At 47.7% G+C, this 15,104-nt stretch overlaps 1 protein-coding gene across 1 annotated transcript in view; it reads right to left on the minus strand.

Annotated features, from left to right (window-relative positions):
• Positions 1-1,246: 1,246 nt before the first annotated feature.
• Positions 1,247-15,104, minus strand: part of SUPT6H (SPT6 homolog, histone chaperone and transcription elongation factor) — a 34,022-nt gene continuing 20,164 nt past the window's right edge. Inside the window, exons 20-37 of the mRNA XM_081109576.1 lie at positions 14,952-15,028; positions 14,562-14,697; positions 14,147-14,284; positions 13,901-14,068; positions 12,624-12,751; positions 11,306-11,513; positions 10,007-10,154; positions 9,240-9,382; positions 8,202-8,342; positions 6,979-7,174; positions 6,351-6,589; positions 5,436-5,549; positions 5,144-5,268; positions 3,463-3,575; positions 2,666-2,743; positions 2,407-2,573; positions 1,818-2,005; positions 1,247-1,530 (exon numbers count right to left, since the gene is read on the minus strand). Coding sequence (XP_080965702.1) covers positions 1,344-1,530; positions 1,818-2,005; positions 2,407-2,573; positions 2,666-2,743; positions 3,463-3,575; positions 5,144-5,268; positions 5,436-5,549; positions 6,351-6,589; positions 6,979-7,174; positions 8,202-8,342; positions 9,240-9,382; positions 10,007-10,154; positions 11,306-11,513; positions 12,624-12,751; positions 13,901-14,068; positions 14,147-14,284; positions 14,562-14,697; positions 14,952-15,028 — 2,694 coding nt within the window. The 3' untranslated portion in view covers positions 1,247-1,343. The remainder of the gene's footprint in view (positions 1,531-1,817; positions 2,006-2,406; positions 2,574-2,665; positions 2,744-3,462; positions 3,576-5,143; positions 5,269-5,435; positions 5,550-6,350; positions 6,590-6,978; positions 7,175-8,201; positions 8,343-9,239; positions 9,383-10,006; positions 10,155-11,305; positions 11,514-12,623; positions 12,752-13,900; positions 14,069-14,146; positions 14,285-14,561; positions 14,698-14,951; positions 15,029-15,104) is intronic.

Genomic DNA, 15,104 nt, shown 5'->3' on the forward strand with positions numbered 1-15,104 from the left:
AGTCTACTTTAAACGTGCTCAGAATACTTACATCAGCCTACAGTTGGGAAAAGCATCTAGCACAAGCATATCAAAGTCAAAGGCTAACACGGGCCACACAAACAAGGCATGCGGCCTGTGGGCCGCGAGTTTGACATGCTTAATCTAGCACAATGAACACACTGTTGTTTACCCTGCAGCTCACTGCTGCCGCTGCCCAGCATCATGCAGCATCAGGAGAGTATCCTACTGCCTATCACTGGCCCGGGAAAAGAGCAAAACTCAAAATTTGAAGTACAGTTTCTACTGCAAGTGTAAAGCTTTTGCACGACTGTAAAGTCAAGAAATCTTAAGTGGAATCATTATTAAGTTGGGGGCCATCTGTAGTAGGCTCAGTGGCTGGCAGTGGCTGTGTGTGAGTGGAAGTAATAGCAGCTAACATTTACTGAGGCCTTATGAGGTCCCAGGCATTGGGCCAAGCACTTCACACATTCTTTCTGTCCTCACAGATGCTCTGATGAGGTAGGTATCACCATCTCCTTTACAGACAAGCAGGCTTAGAGATAACAGGAGTGTGCTCAAGGTCATAGGACTGGGAAGTGGAACAGGAATGTGATATCAGGCAATCTGGTGCAGAAGCCACATGCTTCTCAGAGTAACTTGCCTTTCTGATGGCCTGGAAGAGGGAGTCGGAAGCCCAGAGATCCAGACACTGCTTTGAAAGCCACCCCTCAAGAACCAGAGAGGGAGAGAGAGGCTTTGTCAAGTGCTCTGTAGAAACACTGTTTATTCAAATGACAGGCAGGAAGCAGTGGTGGCAGCAGGTGGGGGAGGGTGGCCAGGAGGGGGCTGGGCAGGTTAGCACTGCAACCCTATGACCCTGCCATCCCGCTTTGATAGCCACCAAGTTGTTGGCATGAAGGTCAGAAATACTTCCCGTCCTCTTCCTCCTGCCCCAAACTGAATAAATAGCATCTGTCTCCCCACAAGAGCTGGGGGAACTCATGTGCTGAGCTTGCTGCCCGGTCCCAGCCCAGAGTCAGGTAAGGGCAGAAGCTCAAAATGGCTTGTAGGGAAGTAGAATACAAAACTGTTCCACTCTCATCTTCCTCTTCTTCCTCCCTGCCACACTCCCTTCCCAGCCTGGTCCCAGGAGAGGTGGTCGGTGAGGGCCGGGAATGGGAGAATTGTCGCCTAGCGTACACTGAGCTCAAGTTCGAAAGGCCATCCATTCTGTCACCACCCAGGCTGACCACCAAAGAGAACGTCACTTCACGCCACTTTATGGACAGAAAAGGAGGGGCAGGGAAGGAGGCAGGCATCTCCCAGCCTCAGAGGTAACCAGAGTCCTGGGAGCAGGCCCCCTACCGATCCATCTCGTCCAAGAGCGGGGTGGCATCGCCAGCAATAGACATGGGGGTGCTTTCAATCATAGGGCTGGGGGACGGCCGAGGTGTCAGCCGCTGCTTCTGTTTCCGCCGCTCAGCCTCCTTCTCCTGAAGCCACTGCTCCGCCATCTTCCCCCAGTCGATGGCTGCGTGGCTGTTGGACCTGGAAGAGGGAAGAAGGGGCCTTTCAGATTGGAACACTAGAAGGCTCCACAATCACTGGTGAACATCCACCCTTGCAGAAATCGACTTCATACCTATGGTCAGTAGCTGTGGCCAACTGCCACACTGCCCTCTTCTGTTACCTCCCAGAATGCAGTCCTCATGGGAACATCACCTGGGTCATGGCTCTCAGAAGGTCCAGAGCACCTGCCTATGCTAAGCCCCTTAGCCTCTTGACAGCACTGCTCTTACTAATAACCTGCTCCATGCCACCACCCATATACTTACTTTGGCTGTTGCTGCCGTTGCCGAGAGCTGGAGGAGGGCTGGGGCTGGGCCTGGGCAGACTGTGGGGTGGTGCTGGCCTGTAGTTGGTGGTACTGTGGTGTGGTGATGGGCTGGCTTGGGGTTGTGTAGGAGTAGCTGGGGGTCATTAGTGGTGTGGCCACTGGCTGCTGGGCTGGCGTTGGGAACACCTGGAGAAGAGTGAACAGTTAAATGGGGATGGGTTTGGGGCGTACTCAGGGTTCCCATGAATTTCTGCAAAGCTTTCCAGTTGACCCTCTCCTGAGCAGATAGGGAGGCCAATGGAATGGGACCAGGCACAATAGGGCCTCTGGTCCTGACTAGTTGAGGATTCTAGTGGCTTGAGCGTTCCAAAGATCCCAAGGACTCTGCAGAAAGATCAGACCTTCTCTTATCCCCTTCCCCCTCAAACGGGCTTGAGGAAAAGGATCATCTGTTGTAGAGAAGGCCCATCTGTGCATAAAGGTGGGCACTGCCAGCAGCCAGTCTATGGACACAGGTTGGTAAAGGATGACTGTTCCCTTTCATTTTCCCCACCCTCCACAGAGAGCTTCCCCTCCAAGCCACGTACGTGGTAAGCGCTACTGCCCCCTCCACTGCCACCATAGCCATACTGGCTGGAGGCCCACTGGGCTGGGGTGGCATTAGGGTTCTGTCCTTGGCCTGTCACAGCAGCAATGGCACTGAACATCTGTGAGGTCATGTTCTGGGGCAAGGCATTCACAGCCCGTGTCAGATCTGTAAGCATAAAGAGGTGGAAGAGGGGACATTAGAGGTGAAAGTCCTAGCTTTATCCCTCTGAGTCACAGTCCTGGGCGGGAGCTCCTTACCTGCAAGGTTGAGGTTAGCTGGAGTAGCATTGATAGAAGCAGGTGTCCGGGTCCTGCTGCTGCTACTGGGAGTGATTCCTACAGGAAATAGGCAGAGTCAGTTAGGTTTCTGGTTTCATAATTCAGGGAACTGAAGGAGGCGCTGAGAACAATGAAGCGACACAGGCAAAGTAGATGGAGGAACTTCCCGATGCTAGGGCAGTGATGGCGAACCTACGACACGCGGGTCAGAGGTGACACATGAACTCATGTTTTTGGTTGATTTTTCTTTGTTAAATGGCATTTAAATACATAAAATAAATATCAAAAACATAAGTCTTTGTTTTACTATGGTTGCAAATATCAAAAAATTTCTTTTTTTAAAAAATATATTTTATTGATTTTTTACAGAGAGGAAGGGAGAGGGATAGAGAGTTAGAAACATCGATCAGCCGCCTCTTGCACACCCCCTCCTGGGGGTATGCCCGCAACCAAGGTACATGCCCTTGACCAGAATCGACCTGGGACCCTTCAGTCTGCAGGCTGACGCTCTATCCACTGAGCCAAACTGGTTAGGGCATCAAAAAATTTCTATTATGTGACATGGCACCAGAGTTAAGTTAGGGTTTTTCAAAATGCTGACACGCCGAGCTCAAAAGGTTCGCCATCACTGTGCTAGGAGGTTGGAGTAGAAGGAAGAGAGCTGCAATGACAGCCTGTACCTCACCCCCTTCCACAGAAGGCTAGTTAGTGATATCGTGATTCAGAGCTGAGGTATCCCCCCAGCCACAGCCCTGAAGTCAGAGAGCACACCTCACCTGGTACAGGATCCTGGTAATGATCTTTAAACCATCTGAAAAGTCCATTCACAGTTGGGAAGATTTGGCCCCGGTACCGGAATCCTTCTGGAGTCACCGTTACATACTCTATTCTGGGATTTTGGAAGGAAATACGCATCAGATACCACTTGGGGCCAGCTGTGAGAACGTGGCCAGAACAGATCTCCACCATGTGAAGTAGTCACACTGGGTGCTAGGGGAAAGAAGAGATGAAAGAGCCAGTCTCTGACCCTGACTTTGGGGAGGGGAGGTGTGCGGAGCAGAGTACAGGCTGCCAGAGGAGGACTTCGGGGGCTGGGCCACCATCCTTGGCCACCATGTGATGGCAGCACCCTGCAGGTGAGGGTGAAACTGAAGCCACAGGCAGTCAGGGTTGGAAGAGGTCTCCCAGGGGAGCAAAACACAATTCCCCATGAACTGGAATCTGGAAGTGCGTCTGGAAGGTGGTTAGTCTGTCTTTATTCCACACTGTGCAGACCTGAGCGTGGATAAGAGGATGGGTTCTGGATTCATACCCAGTTCTAGTTCCAGTTTGTCTCTGCTACTCATCACCTAAATGACTGTCCGAAGTTACTAAATACAAATCTTAGCTTCATTTGTAAAACGAGTATAACAGCACTTAAACCTATAGGGTGGGAGTGAAGAATAAACGAGACAGTGCATGTAAAGCACTTATCACACAACACCTAAAATAGCCGTGTGCTCAAAAAAGGACAGCTGTCAACAGACAATGCTAAGTATGACAAAGTTCTCATTTATATTAAACTGAAAGCTATTTCCTAAATCATCTACTCAAGTGTTCCTTCGGCAACACAAGGAGTCTGTACCCCTTTCCACAAGAAGTTATCACATTGCCTCTGTTCCTGGTTAAAGGTCCTGTTTGCTCAACTGTCCTCATGGGACAGTTTCCAACCCAAAGATCCCTGGCGGTGAACCTCTGAAAACATGATAAGTCAGAAAAGGCTTCTCAGAAATGAGCACGGTATTTCAGTTGTGCCCAAGACAACGCAGGGTCCAGAGCTTCTTGTCATCTGGCTGCTGAGTCCCTTACTAACATTGCCTGTGCTGTGCATCACGTACAGGCATAGGGATGAGGGCAGAAATGCACAGGCCTTGGCTAAGGGCCAAAGGGAGGATGGGGGAGTAGAGAAGGCTGGTATGAGCACTAGAGTCCCAGATTAAAGAATACCTAGGAAGGCCAGCCTGTTGGTCAGACAGAAAGGAAGCAGAGCAGGTCAATGGTAGGGAGAAGAGACGCTGTCCTGACCTAGCCCTCCTGTGTGGGGAGAAGTCAGCACAGCATCACAACAGCAAGCCACTGTGTGCAGAAGCCCTGGCTAGGGTGAAGCAGGCAGTGAAAAGGAGAGACCAGTGTGCTGGCCCATCGTGGACAGCCAGGTGGCCGGAGCATCTGAAGATTCCCATCACTCCTTGGGAGGGGGAGCAGAGGCAAAGGGTTGAGAAAAGCCTTTTCTTAGTGAATCTTTGCCTTTTGCCTCTAAATCATCATCCTCTTACCCCACCTCCAACCTCCGCCTCTATTCTAAACAGATAAAAGGCAGTTCGGCAGAACCAGAGAGAGGACTGCTCCAGGGCCTTGTCTCCCCTGCTAGCCTGTCTGTGGACCCCAGCGGCAGCACCTCTCAGCACCAGTGCTCACCTGGGTTTACCCCGGGGCTGGTATCCCAGGAGGAACTTGCCGGGCAGTTCCTTGCAGGCACAGATGAAATAAGGGATGAAGGTGGGCTTCTCCTTCTTAGTTTTGATGAGCAGCTCCTCTAATTTCTGGGGGTAGAATGGGGGGAGAGGTTGGGGTAACAGCATGCTTGGCAGACAATGTTGGCGCATACATGTACACTTCCTTCACCAGCTGAGGGACCCCTACACTGAAGGGAAGTCATACATCCTTAAGTGACTGGGTGATGTCTTCCCTCAAGGGGCCCTGGGCTCACCTTACGGTCCCCACCGCTGCACTCCTGATAATACTTGTGGTTCAGAAGGTCCCGGGCAAAGGATGCCATGGGCTGAACATAGCGGGCAACAATCTCATCCAAGTCTTCAAATTCCTGTGGGAAGAAGGTAAAGGCCCATGTATCATATCCAGATCTGAGACGCCTGGCCCTTTATCAAATCTACTCAGAATAAAACTCCTGGGAGGGGTGGACTTCCCAGACCTGCTGCAGCCTCACTCCATTGCAAAGCCTCTTCAATTTATCCATCTGTTTGAGTTGTGCTCAGATTTAAAGCTTACGAGGCACAAAATCATTTAAACTTTGATTCTCCCTGGTGCTTGGGAACAACAGGGAACTTCATGAAATTTCACTCCATTGAAAAAAGGACAGAGAAATTTGATGTGTGTGCACATGCATGTGCCTGCATGTATTTTCTCCTCTTCTTCTACTGGCTCTCTTTAGGTAGTCTACTTTATTTTATTATTATTTTTAAAACATATTTTTACTGATTTCAGAAAGGAAGGGAGAGAAATAGAAATATCAATGATGAGAGAGAATCACTGATCGGCTGCCTCCTGCAGGCCCCACACTGGGGACTGAGCCTGAAACCCTGGCATGTGCCCTGACCAGGAATGGAACAGTGACCTCTGATTCATAGGTCAACACAACCACTGAGCCATGCCGGCTGGGCTTTAGGTAGTCTATTTTAAAATTTGGAGGACAGGGACGAAGGGCAAATATACAAAATTAATATCAAATGACTTATTTCACAACCGACCTCCTAGTTGGTGTTCTATGGAGCTAAAATCCATGCAGGTAATGCATACAAGTTACTAGTGTTAGCTGAAGTGGCCAGAAATGGCTTGTTTCTGAGGCAGGCGTGGGGATGAGAAGTGAGTGAGGGCTGGCTCTTACCTCACTGTTGATCCACAGGGTGGCTCCCAGGCTGAATGCATTTTCCTTGCCCTCTTCCCGCACGTCCACATGCTGGTAGATGCCGTCACTGACCTTCCAGGTCACTGTCAGGTGGTTTTCGCCCTTGCTGCTTGGTCGGATGATAACATCTCCCTGGTCCATAGTCTCCATCATCTTTTCTGCTTGTTTGAAATTTATATTATGGAAGGATGGATGTGCAATTACCCGCTTGATATATGCTGAAGAGGGCAGGAAAGAAGTACAGATCAGGTGATGGAACTGGGAACCAATAGCAATGGGACAAACCATGGCTTAACTTCTGGCCCCCTATTGAATTCTGAGACTCTTCTAACCTCTCTGGGCCTGGACTTTCTGATGTAAAGATGTGTTCACCGGGGTTCCTAGGGTACTGACAGGAGTCACATGCACTAGCAAAGAAAATGTGACCCAAGAAAACTCTGGTTTCCAGCCCTGCCAATGACTCCCTTTTGATGCCTCTGGGCCTCAGCACCTCCAAGCTGAGCACTCACTCCCATCGGGAGGCTGAGCAAGGGGAACTGCCATTAGCACATGCATCCTGGAGAGCGGGCTGCCAAGATCTCGGTGCACAGGTGTGGTGGGCACTCACTGGTCCGCTGTTGTTTCCGCTTCATGTCCTCCTCCTGCTTGTGGTCTGCTGCTTCAGCATCAAAGTCATAGTAGGTGTCCTTAGGCAGTTTCCACTCGTTGTTCCTGTCCATGAGGTCTGAGGTGCGGCAGGTCAGGTCTGCGCTAAACTTCTCGATGTCAATCTTCATGATGCGGCAGTGAACAGTCATTCCCACCTAGATCCACAGAATATGTGAGCTGGAAGGGACAAAGATGATCTAGCCCGATGCCCTATTTTACAAATCAAAGTTCAGGCAGAAAGATGAAGTGACTTGCCCAAAGACAGCCACCTACTGAACAGCAGATGAGTTCAGGGTTGAGTCTGATCTGCAGACTACTGGCTGTGTCTTGTAGATGCCTCTTCCTCTAGACAGGAAAACCACCTGGAGTCTACTGGGGTTTAGCCTGTTACTGGCACTATTCCTTTCTCCCTTAAAGTTGCCTTGTTACTGCTCCTAGGAGGTGGTCAAAGTCTGGCTGCCCTTTTTGGAGGGGAAGGAAAATAAGAGCTGGTTTTTAGACTTTATCCTTGACTTGATTGAACCCATCTGTCTCAACAGTGGCAAAAGCCAGTCACTCTGCACAGCTCTCCTTTTGAAACTCTCCCTAGCCTCATTTATCAGGAACAGAGTCTTTGCCCAGCCTTCCCAAGTCCACAGTTCTCGGGTTCACAACACTCAGAACCAGAGAATTGGCAGATCCAGGACCAGCCATGTTACAGACTGAGTAATCCTGGAAAAGGCACTTGAATTTCTCTTAGAAGAGAAGGAAATAGTCCTTCCCCATCAGGCGGTGAGATTAGAGACAACATATGTAAAAGTCAAGTGCTGGTGCCTAGTGTGTATATACATAATTAATGGCAGGAGAATACTAGAACCGAAAGGGAACTTGGCTTTGTGTCTCGCAGCTTTTAATGCTGTGCCCTGCTTCCTGCCCCTTGGACTAAATCACAGCTTCCCACACAGGAAGCGAAAGCCCTCTCCCAAAGGGCTGGCAACTTGAAGTTTCACAAGGCAGAGAACAAAAGCACTCAAATGCTTCTTGCCCTGGCTTCTTTCAGCTAGTTATAAATCCCCCTGAAATTCTCGCCCTACCAGCAGCCACTGGGAACACAGCCTAACTTCTGGTGTGAACAGCCCAATGTTAACGAGAGCCCAATTTAGGCAGCTGAAAATTGATGCCTTTGCCTAGTCATTCATTTACCTTCACTCGCTCCTCTGGCCGCTTTACCACTTTGTCACTGAGGAATTTGGTGGGGATGAAGCCGGTCACACCATTGTCTAGCCGTGTTTTGACACCAATAGCCTGGCCTGGGCATGAACCGCTGTCGAAGTGGTTCCAGACCTAAAGAGAGCATCAGGAGAGAAGCTGATCATTAAGATTCTGGAGATGACACATTCAGAAGAGCTGCCAAGGGTGTTATAATTTATTTTACCACTGACACCCGGTACCGTGGTCTGAAAACACAATGAGTTAGCCACTTTCTGCCAACATAAAATGTTAAGTTCCCCAATGTTATTTGACTCATAACTCATGTTTGGCACCACTGGCCATCAGATCAATCTTTTATGTTAACCTAACCTATACATTCCAGCTGAAACGGAGGCTCCTCTCTCCCATTTTGTTCTGACCTCATGGGCATGAGAAACATCAATGTCAGTCTCCTTAGAACTCATTTCAGTGAACCAGTTGCCCCTTGGCTTTCTATACATTCTGGACAAATCCCAACAGCTTCTTTTATTGGGTAAATTGGGAAATGGTCTTTTATAGTCTGCCTAACATTTGAAGACCCAGAAAAAGCTTTCAGGTGGCTTTAATGAGTTCTGACCATGAAAAAAGGCAGATGATGTCTAGAAGAATGTGGGAAAAATTAAAAATGTGTTTGGAGAACAAAAAAATGAAAGGGAGTCTCTAACTAGTATAGGGACACTGTGCCTAACCCTGCAGGGAAGAAATGCATGTCCTCATATCTCTAATCTGGTTGAGCTAGATGCCCAGAGAATGGGGAATGCCCAGAGGATTCAGGGCTGAGCCAGAGTAGAAAAAAGCATATAGATAATTTCTGACTAGCATATGGAGGGACTTCATGTTAGACCTGTGTAGGTTCCAGTCCTCTTCCTTCTTCGTGTATTCATTTGGTAAAGCATTATCTAAACACTCCTGCTTTCCTATTCCTTTTGAGGGCACTAAGACCATTAACTCAAAGAAATTCAGTGACCATGGTAACACTGCAGCACATACCTCACTTAGTTCGGGGAAATTGTCCTGCTGACAGAAGGGGCACTGCCATAGCCCTGTCTCATCGTTTCGGATTGCCTGGTCGTAGCTCTCACCCTGTGGACGCCTATGGGCAATGCCAGTGACGTTGCAGATGATGAGCTTTCCTGGAGGAAGGGGTGAGAACAGGGAAGAACAGGGAAGAACAGGTTGAGAGAACTGGAGAGGCGACTTCTTCCCACCACCTTTTAATGACAGAACACTTGTCTTATAGCATCTGAACTGATTTCTCTTGCATCTTTGAAAAGGGAGGTCTTCCCTTGATTTGATGACATGGGAAAATGAGGCTTTTAAAAGTGAATTCATAAGATTCCACAGCAGGTTAAAAACATGATGTGATCCTGAACTCAGTTTTGACTTCCAGTCTAGTGCTCTATAATCTTTTTTTAAAAATATGTTTATTGATATTTTTTTAAGAGAGGAAGGGAGAGGGAGAGAGAAACATTGATCAGCTGCCTCTTGCACACCCCCTACTGGGATTGAGCCCACAACCCAGGCACATGCCTTGAATGGGAATGAAACTGGTAACAGTTTAGTGCATTGGATAATGCTTAACCAACTGAGCTGCACTGGCCAGGATAGGGCTCTATAATCTTTCTGAAAGCTCCCCTGGTATAGTAAAAACCTACCTCATTCTGTTGGAATCATTGTTTGATTTACATGTGTACAGTAAGCACATATTCCTCACCCCTACATATCCTCCTCCACTTAAAAACAGATCCAGAATTTACCAATGTAGAAGGTCTCTGGTGTTTCTTTGGTTAACATATTGAAGATTTCCTCTGTGTTGGGAGAGCGGTAGGCTGTCCGGAGGTCCTTATACCTACAGCTCAGCTCTGCCCGGATGTCGTACAGGGTGATGTGTTTATCACCATATCCCTAGGGAAGAAGCCCATTATCAAGAAGAGCCTTGCACCTGTTCCCCAACCTGAGCCTGAGTCTTCCAATGAAAGGAGTAAGCCAGGTGGTTCCTGTCAGGGCTTCTCTTTCCCCTAAGACAGTGGTCGGCAAACTCATTAGTCAACAGAGCCAAATATCAACAGTACAACGATTAAAATTTCTTTTGAGAGCCAAATTTTTTAAACTTAAACTATATAGGTAGGTACACTGTTATTAACTTAATTAGGGTCCTCCTAAGGCTTAGGAAGAGCCACACTCAGGGGGCCAAAGAGCCGCATGTGGCTCGAGAGCTGCAGTTTGTCGACCACTGCCCTAAGACAGTGGTTCTCAACCTTCTGGCCCTTTAAATACAGTTCCTCATGTTGTGACCCAACCATAAAATTATTTTCGTTGCTACTTCAAAATTGTAATGTTGCTACTGTTATGAATCGTAATGTAAATATCTGATATGCAGGATGGTCTTAGGCGACCCCTGTGATAGGGTCGTTCGACTGCCAAAGGGGTCGTGACCCACAGGTTGAGAACCGCTGCCCCAAGATTAACTAAAGGTTTTCAAACCTTTTCCTACCCATGGAACACTGGTCTATGATAAAAGGGCTTCACAGAACCCCAATGTATAACAGATAAACACGAGGTTGCACTGTTGGCAAGGAGGAGGAAGGCCTAGGAAGAAACTCTACTACTGAGCCCCTGCAAGCTTCCTCCCACCCCCATAATGAGCGTAGTGGCCTTGGCTCCTTAACAAGTAAACTGAAAACTTCTTTGAGAAACCCAGTACGGCACATGGGGCGGGGGGGAGGGAGAGAAAAGAAAATCAGGTTTCTCACACCAATAGTATTGGGGATTTATCTGAAGACTTGCTGCCCGAGACCTCCCAACCATGCCACTTGGGATGGCTTTTATGCCAGGCTCTTTACAACAAGGGTCCTCAAACTTTTTAAACAGGGGGCCAGTTCACTGTCCCTCAGACCGTTGGAGGGCCAGACTATAGTTTAAAAAAAAACTATGAACAAATTCCTATGCACACAGCGGCGGCAAAAACACCCGGTGGGCCGGATAAATGTTTTCAGTGGGCCGCATGTGGCCCGCGGGCTGTAGTTTGAGGACCCCTGCTCTACACTGTCACCCACCTGCCTCTCCAGTTCTTCCGCAAAGGCATCCAGGTCTAGGTCTTTGAGTCGCTCTGGGTTTTCCAAGATCTCTTCAAGCGCTCCTGCAGGATTGGCATCTTCAGCTGATTCATCATATTCCAGAGCATCCACTGCCATCTTCCTGGCCCACTCATAGGTCTCAGGATGGACTCGAGAACCATCAAGGACTTCAATATATGAGTCAGTGCTAAAGGAAAGGCAGAAAAGGGGCAGGATATAAAACAAGAAGCTTCTAATAACAGTCCAAATGTCCACCAATAGGGAACTGGTAAATAAATTAGGGTACCTCCATACAATGGAATACTATACAGCCATTAAAAAGAATGAGGTAGATCTATGTGTGCTGACATGGAAAAATGGCCATGATATATTGATATGTGAAAAATGCACTGCAAAACACTATGAACCAAATGATCCCATTTTTGCAGTAAATGGGTAGTTAGTAAATGCATAGCAAAAATAAAATTTAGAAAAGTTGCAGTATACATCAATTGTTATAGTAGTTATCTCTGGGGGGTGGGATTATGGGGGACTTCCACTTTCTGCATAAATTCCTATATGTTGAATTTTATACAATGAACTTATATGAGTCTCTTAATAAGATAAAGCAAAAAGGGGGAAAAGACCTTTGAGAATTTGCTGACAGCTATTTTCCCCCATAAAGCCTTCCCAGGCTGGTCTTGCCCGTGCACTCACATGGACCTATGTTATTCGTGGAGTGTTACAGCAAAGCTGGGTGGAAAATGAAGTTTTAGAACTTGAGCCTATTTCCCCACTGATTTCCATTACTGAATGAGGAGCTATGTGCCCGTGGAAAAGATCCTCCAAAGACTGAGTTGATAACTTCTGGAGAGGAAGAGGTCAATAGTGAAGTCCAAAGTTCAAGTGAATAGAACTTTCTCTCAATAACATCATCTCAAAACATACTGAATCACTTCCCCCCTTCCTTACTTCCTCATATCCCCACTCCTTTTCCATTGCTCCTGCTATTCCCACCCTTACAAGCCACGACACACCACAGCAACAACAAATTTGTGTTTAATGAATAAAATCTTATGTTTTCCGTTCTTAATTTATAAACTAAGTTGGTTCTTATGTTTCTCTCACAAAAAAGCTTCACATAATTGAACTGATCTTTTCCATAGGTCAGAAGCTCTTGACTGAATAAAGTTTCCTCACTTTTAAAACATTTCCTAATTTAAATAGGCTTGTGGCCCTTTGGCAGCCCTAATCCCCTCAAGTCCCCAAATAAAACCCAAGGGATTTCCTCCTGGTTTATCCAGGCAGAGGGCATCACCTGTCCCCTAGGGAGGCTGTGTCGATCTTCAGGAAGCCAGCACAATTCATGAAGACTTTGGGACCCATGTGGCACATGGTAACCAGCTGGGTCCGGCTCTCGAGCCTGGTGTTGTTCTGCTTCAGGATCTAGGGGAGAGGTCTGGAGTGAGCCAGAGCAGTGGGCAGGCCCCACCTCCCAGCCTGCTTTCAGGTTCCTGGGAAAGCTTCCTGGTAGGAACTCTGTCCCTACAGCCCACTATCTAAATGAGCACTATACCAGACTATCTGCTACTAAAAATTTATTTTACTTATTTATTTTTTATTGTGAGAGTGCATTTATTAAAGCTGGGAACTGAAAGAAGGAAGGGCTTAGGACAGAAGCAGCAACAGGAGAGCCCAGGCTGGGCTGCTTTGGCTCACTGGAAAGTCAGAGAAAAGGGGGTCTTGGAGACAGGTTTAGAGGTTGGCTTGGGACGAGATGCCACTGCCCTTTGCTTCCTGGTTGCAAGTGGTATGGAGACCTTTAGAGTTTAGGAGATGTACACCTCAGAGGGAAGAAAGGTGTGGGCATGCTCCTGGGAGGGATAGCACACTAAAAAATTGTTTTAATGAACTACTTTATAATGTATGGCTTAAAAGTTGATAGCCTTAGCCGGTTTGGCTCAGTGGATAGAGCGTCAGCCTGTGAACCAAAGGGTCCTGGATTTAATTCCAGTCAAGGGCACGTACCTTGGTTGCAGGCTCCTCCCTAGCCCGGGGCCCCTAGGTGGGGTGCGTGCAGGAGGCAACCATTCGATGTGTTTCTCTCACATCGATATTTCTGTCTTTCGCTCTCTCTTCCACTCTCTCTAAAAATCAATGGAAAAACATCGAGGATAAAAAAAAAAGTTAATGATAAAACATATATTCAAGTACCCATCACTCACCTTAAAAAATATTACCACCAATACTTTTGAATTTCCCTGCATACGCCTGATTGAAATCCTTTCCCTTCCCATTGGGAAAAACGCCATTACCCTGAGGTTTGTGTTGAGTACTCTCTCACCTTCTTCCAACTATTTTCAATCACGGCTTATGGCTATTTTTCCCATGAGTCACTATAGTAAAATAGTGAAGAGCATAGCTGTGGCCACCTGGTCTGAAGTCTGACTCTGACGCTCACTAGCTGGATGACTCTGGACAAGTTCCTATACCTCTCTGAACTTGGTCTTCTTGTCAAATCATACTAGCAAGTATAAAGTATATAGGCTCAAGGATATGGAACTTCTCCTATTTTCTGATTCAATTCAATCCTACCTTTAGAAGATGTGTTCCTTTTCGAGGTCCCAGGCCACACACATACTGGATCAAGGCCTGGCTATAAGGGTGGGCAATGGCACGGTTGACATCGACCCCAACTTCATTGACTCGGTTGATAAATTCACAGTACAAGGCATTGAGCAGCTCTTCTTTCACCACATGCTCCTGTTGATACACAGCAGGCAGGGATAAGGTTACTGTGCAATTCTTCCCACCCACGCCTGCCTGGCAAATCCTACTCACCTGCAAAGGGTGAAACTTGAGACACAGGATGTCTTCATCAGAGCTGCACACCTGGGCAAATTCAATCAGAGGGTCCTGGATGCGCCGGGCCAGGGAGACGGCCTGTCTCAGCACTGGAGGATAATCCCGGAACTCTGCCTAGAGTCAAACAAAGGTTAGCAGGGCCATCAAGTCCCCTTAGTGCCAAGAGCAAGAGAAAAATCGAAACTGATCTAACTCTAAGTCACTTTCTCCTTTCCTCTGGGACTGCTTTTTTGGGACCAATTTAATCTCTGAGGCTCCCAGTCTGAAACAGGACTGAATGGAATGCCTCGCATGGATTAAGTGCCCTGGTAACCTTTGCTTCCCTATTAAATCTCTCTGGGACTGATAGCTCTTGGCTGTTCAGGTCCCAAGGGTAGGGCTCCGGCATTACCTCTGATTTCTTGCTGTTCATATAGAGAATGGCCAACTCGTTGTCAACCAGTTCCACCCCAATAGAGGAAAGCTGTTGGCCCTGGTCCAGCTCATGCACAATGCGCTTCACATCCTCAATCAACATCTGGGCGTCCCTGGAGAAATAAAAGGTGTTAATCAGGGCTATTTCTGCACAATTTCTCATGGATGTACAGTCTCATGGCTGGGATATGGGGAAGGGCTGTGGGGGAGGAGAGACCTCTGAAGACAAAGAAGTACAATATTCCCAGGGATACCCCCTTTTGGGATGGGGTATTATCAAGGATCTACACAGGCACATGCCAGATCCAACAATAAAAGATGAGTGACATTAAACCAGGCCTAGACCAGTCATCTGGTGCCCTCCTACCTATTCTCTCCTGCGACTGTCACCACATGAGGCTTTTTGTTCAGAAGAAATTTCTTCAGGGTTTCAATGTCTTGAGCCTGGATTGAAAGAAAATTGGAGTTAAATGGCTCTGAAGACAGGGAGATTTCAGGAATTTCCCTCTCCCTAAGTAGC

This window comes from Myotis nattereri (genome assembly GCF_964212035.1).
Source record: "Myotis nattereri genome assembly, chromosome: 16".
In the NCBI taxonomy this organism is placed as follows: domain Eukaryota; kingdom Metazoa; phylum Chordata; class Mammalia; order Chiroptera; family Vespertilionidae; genus Myotis; species Myotis nattereri.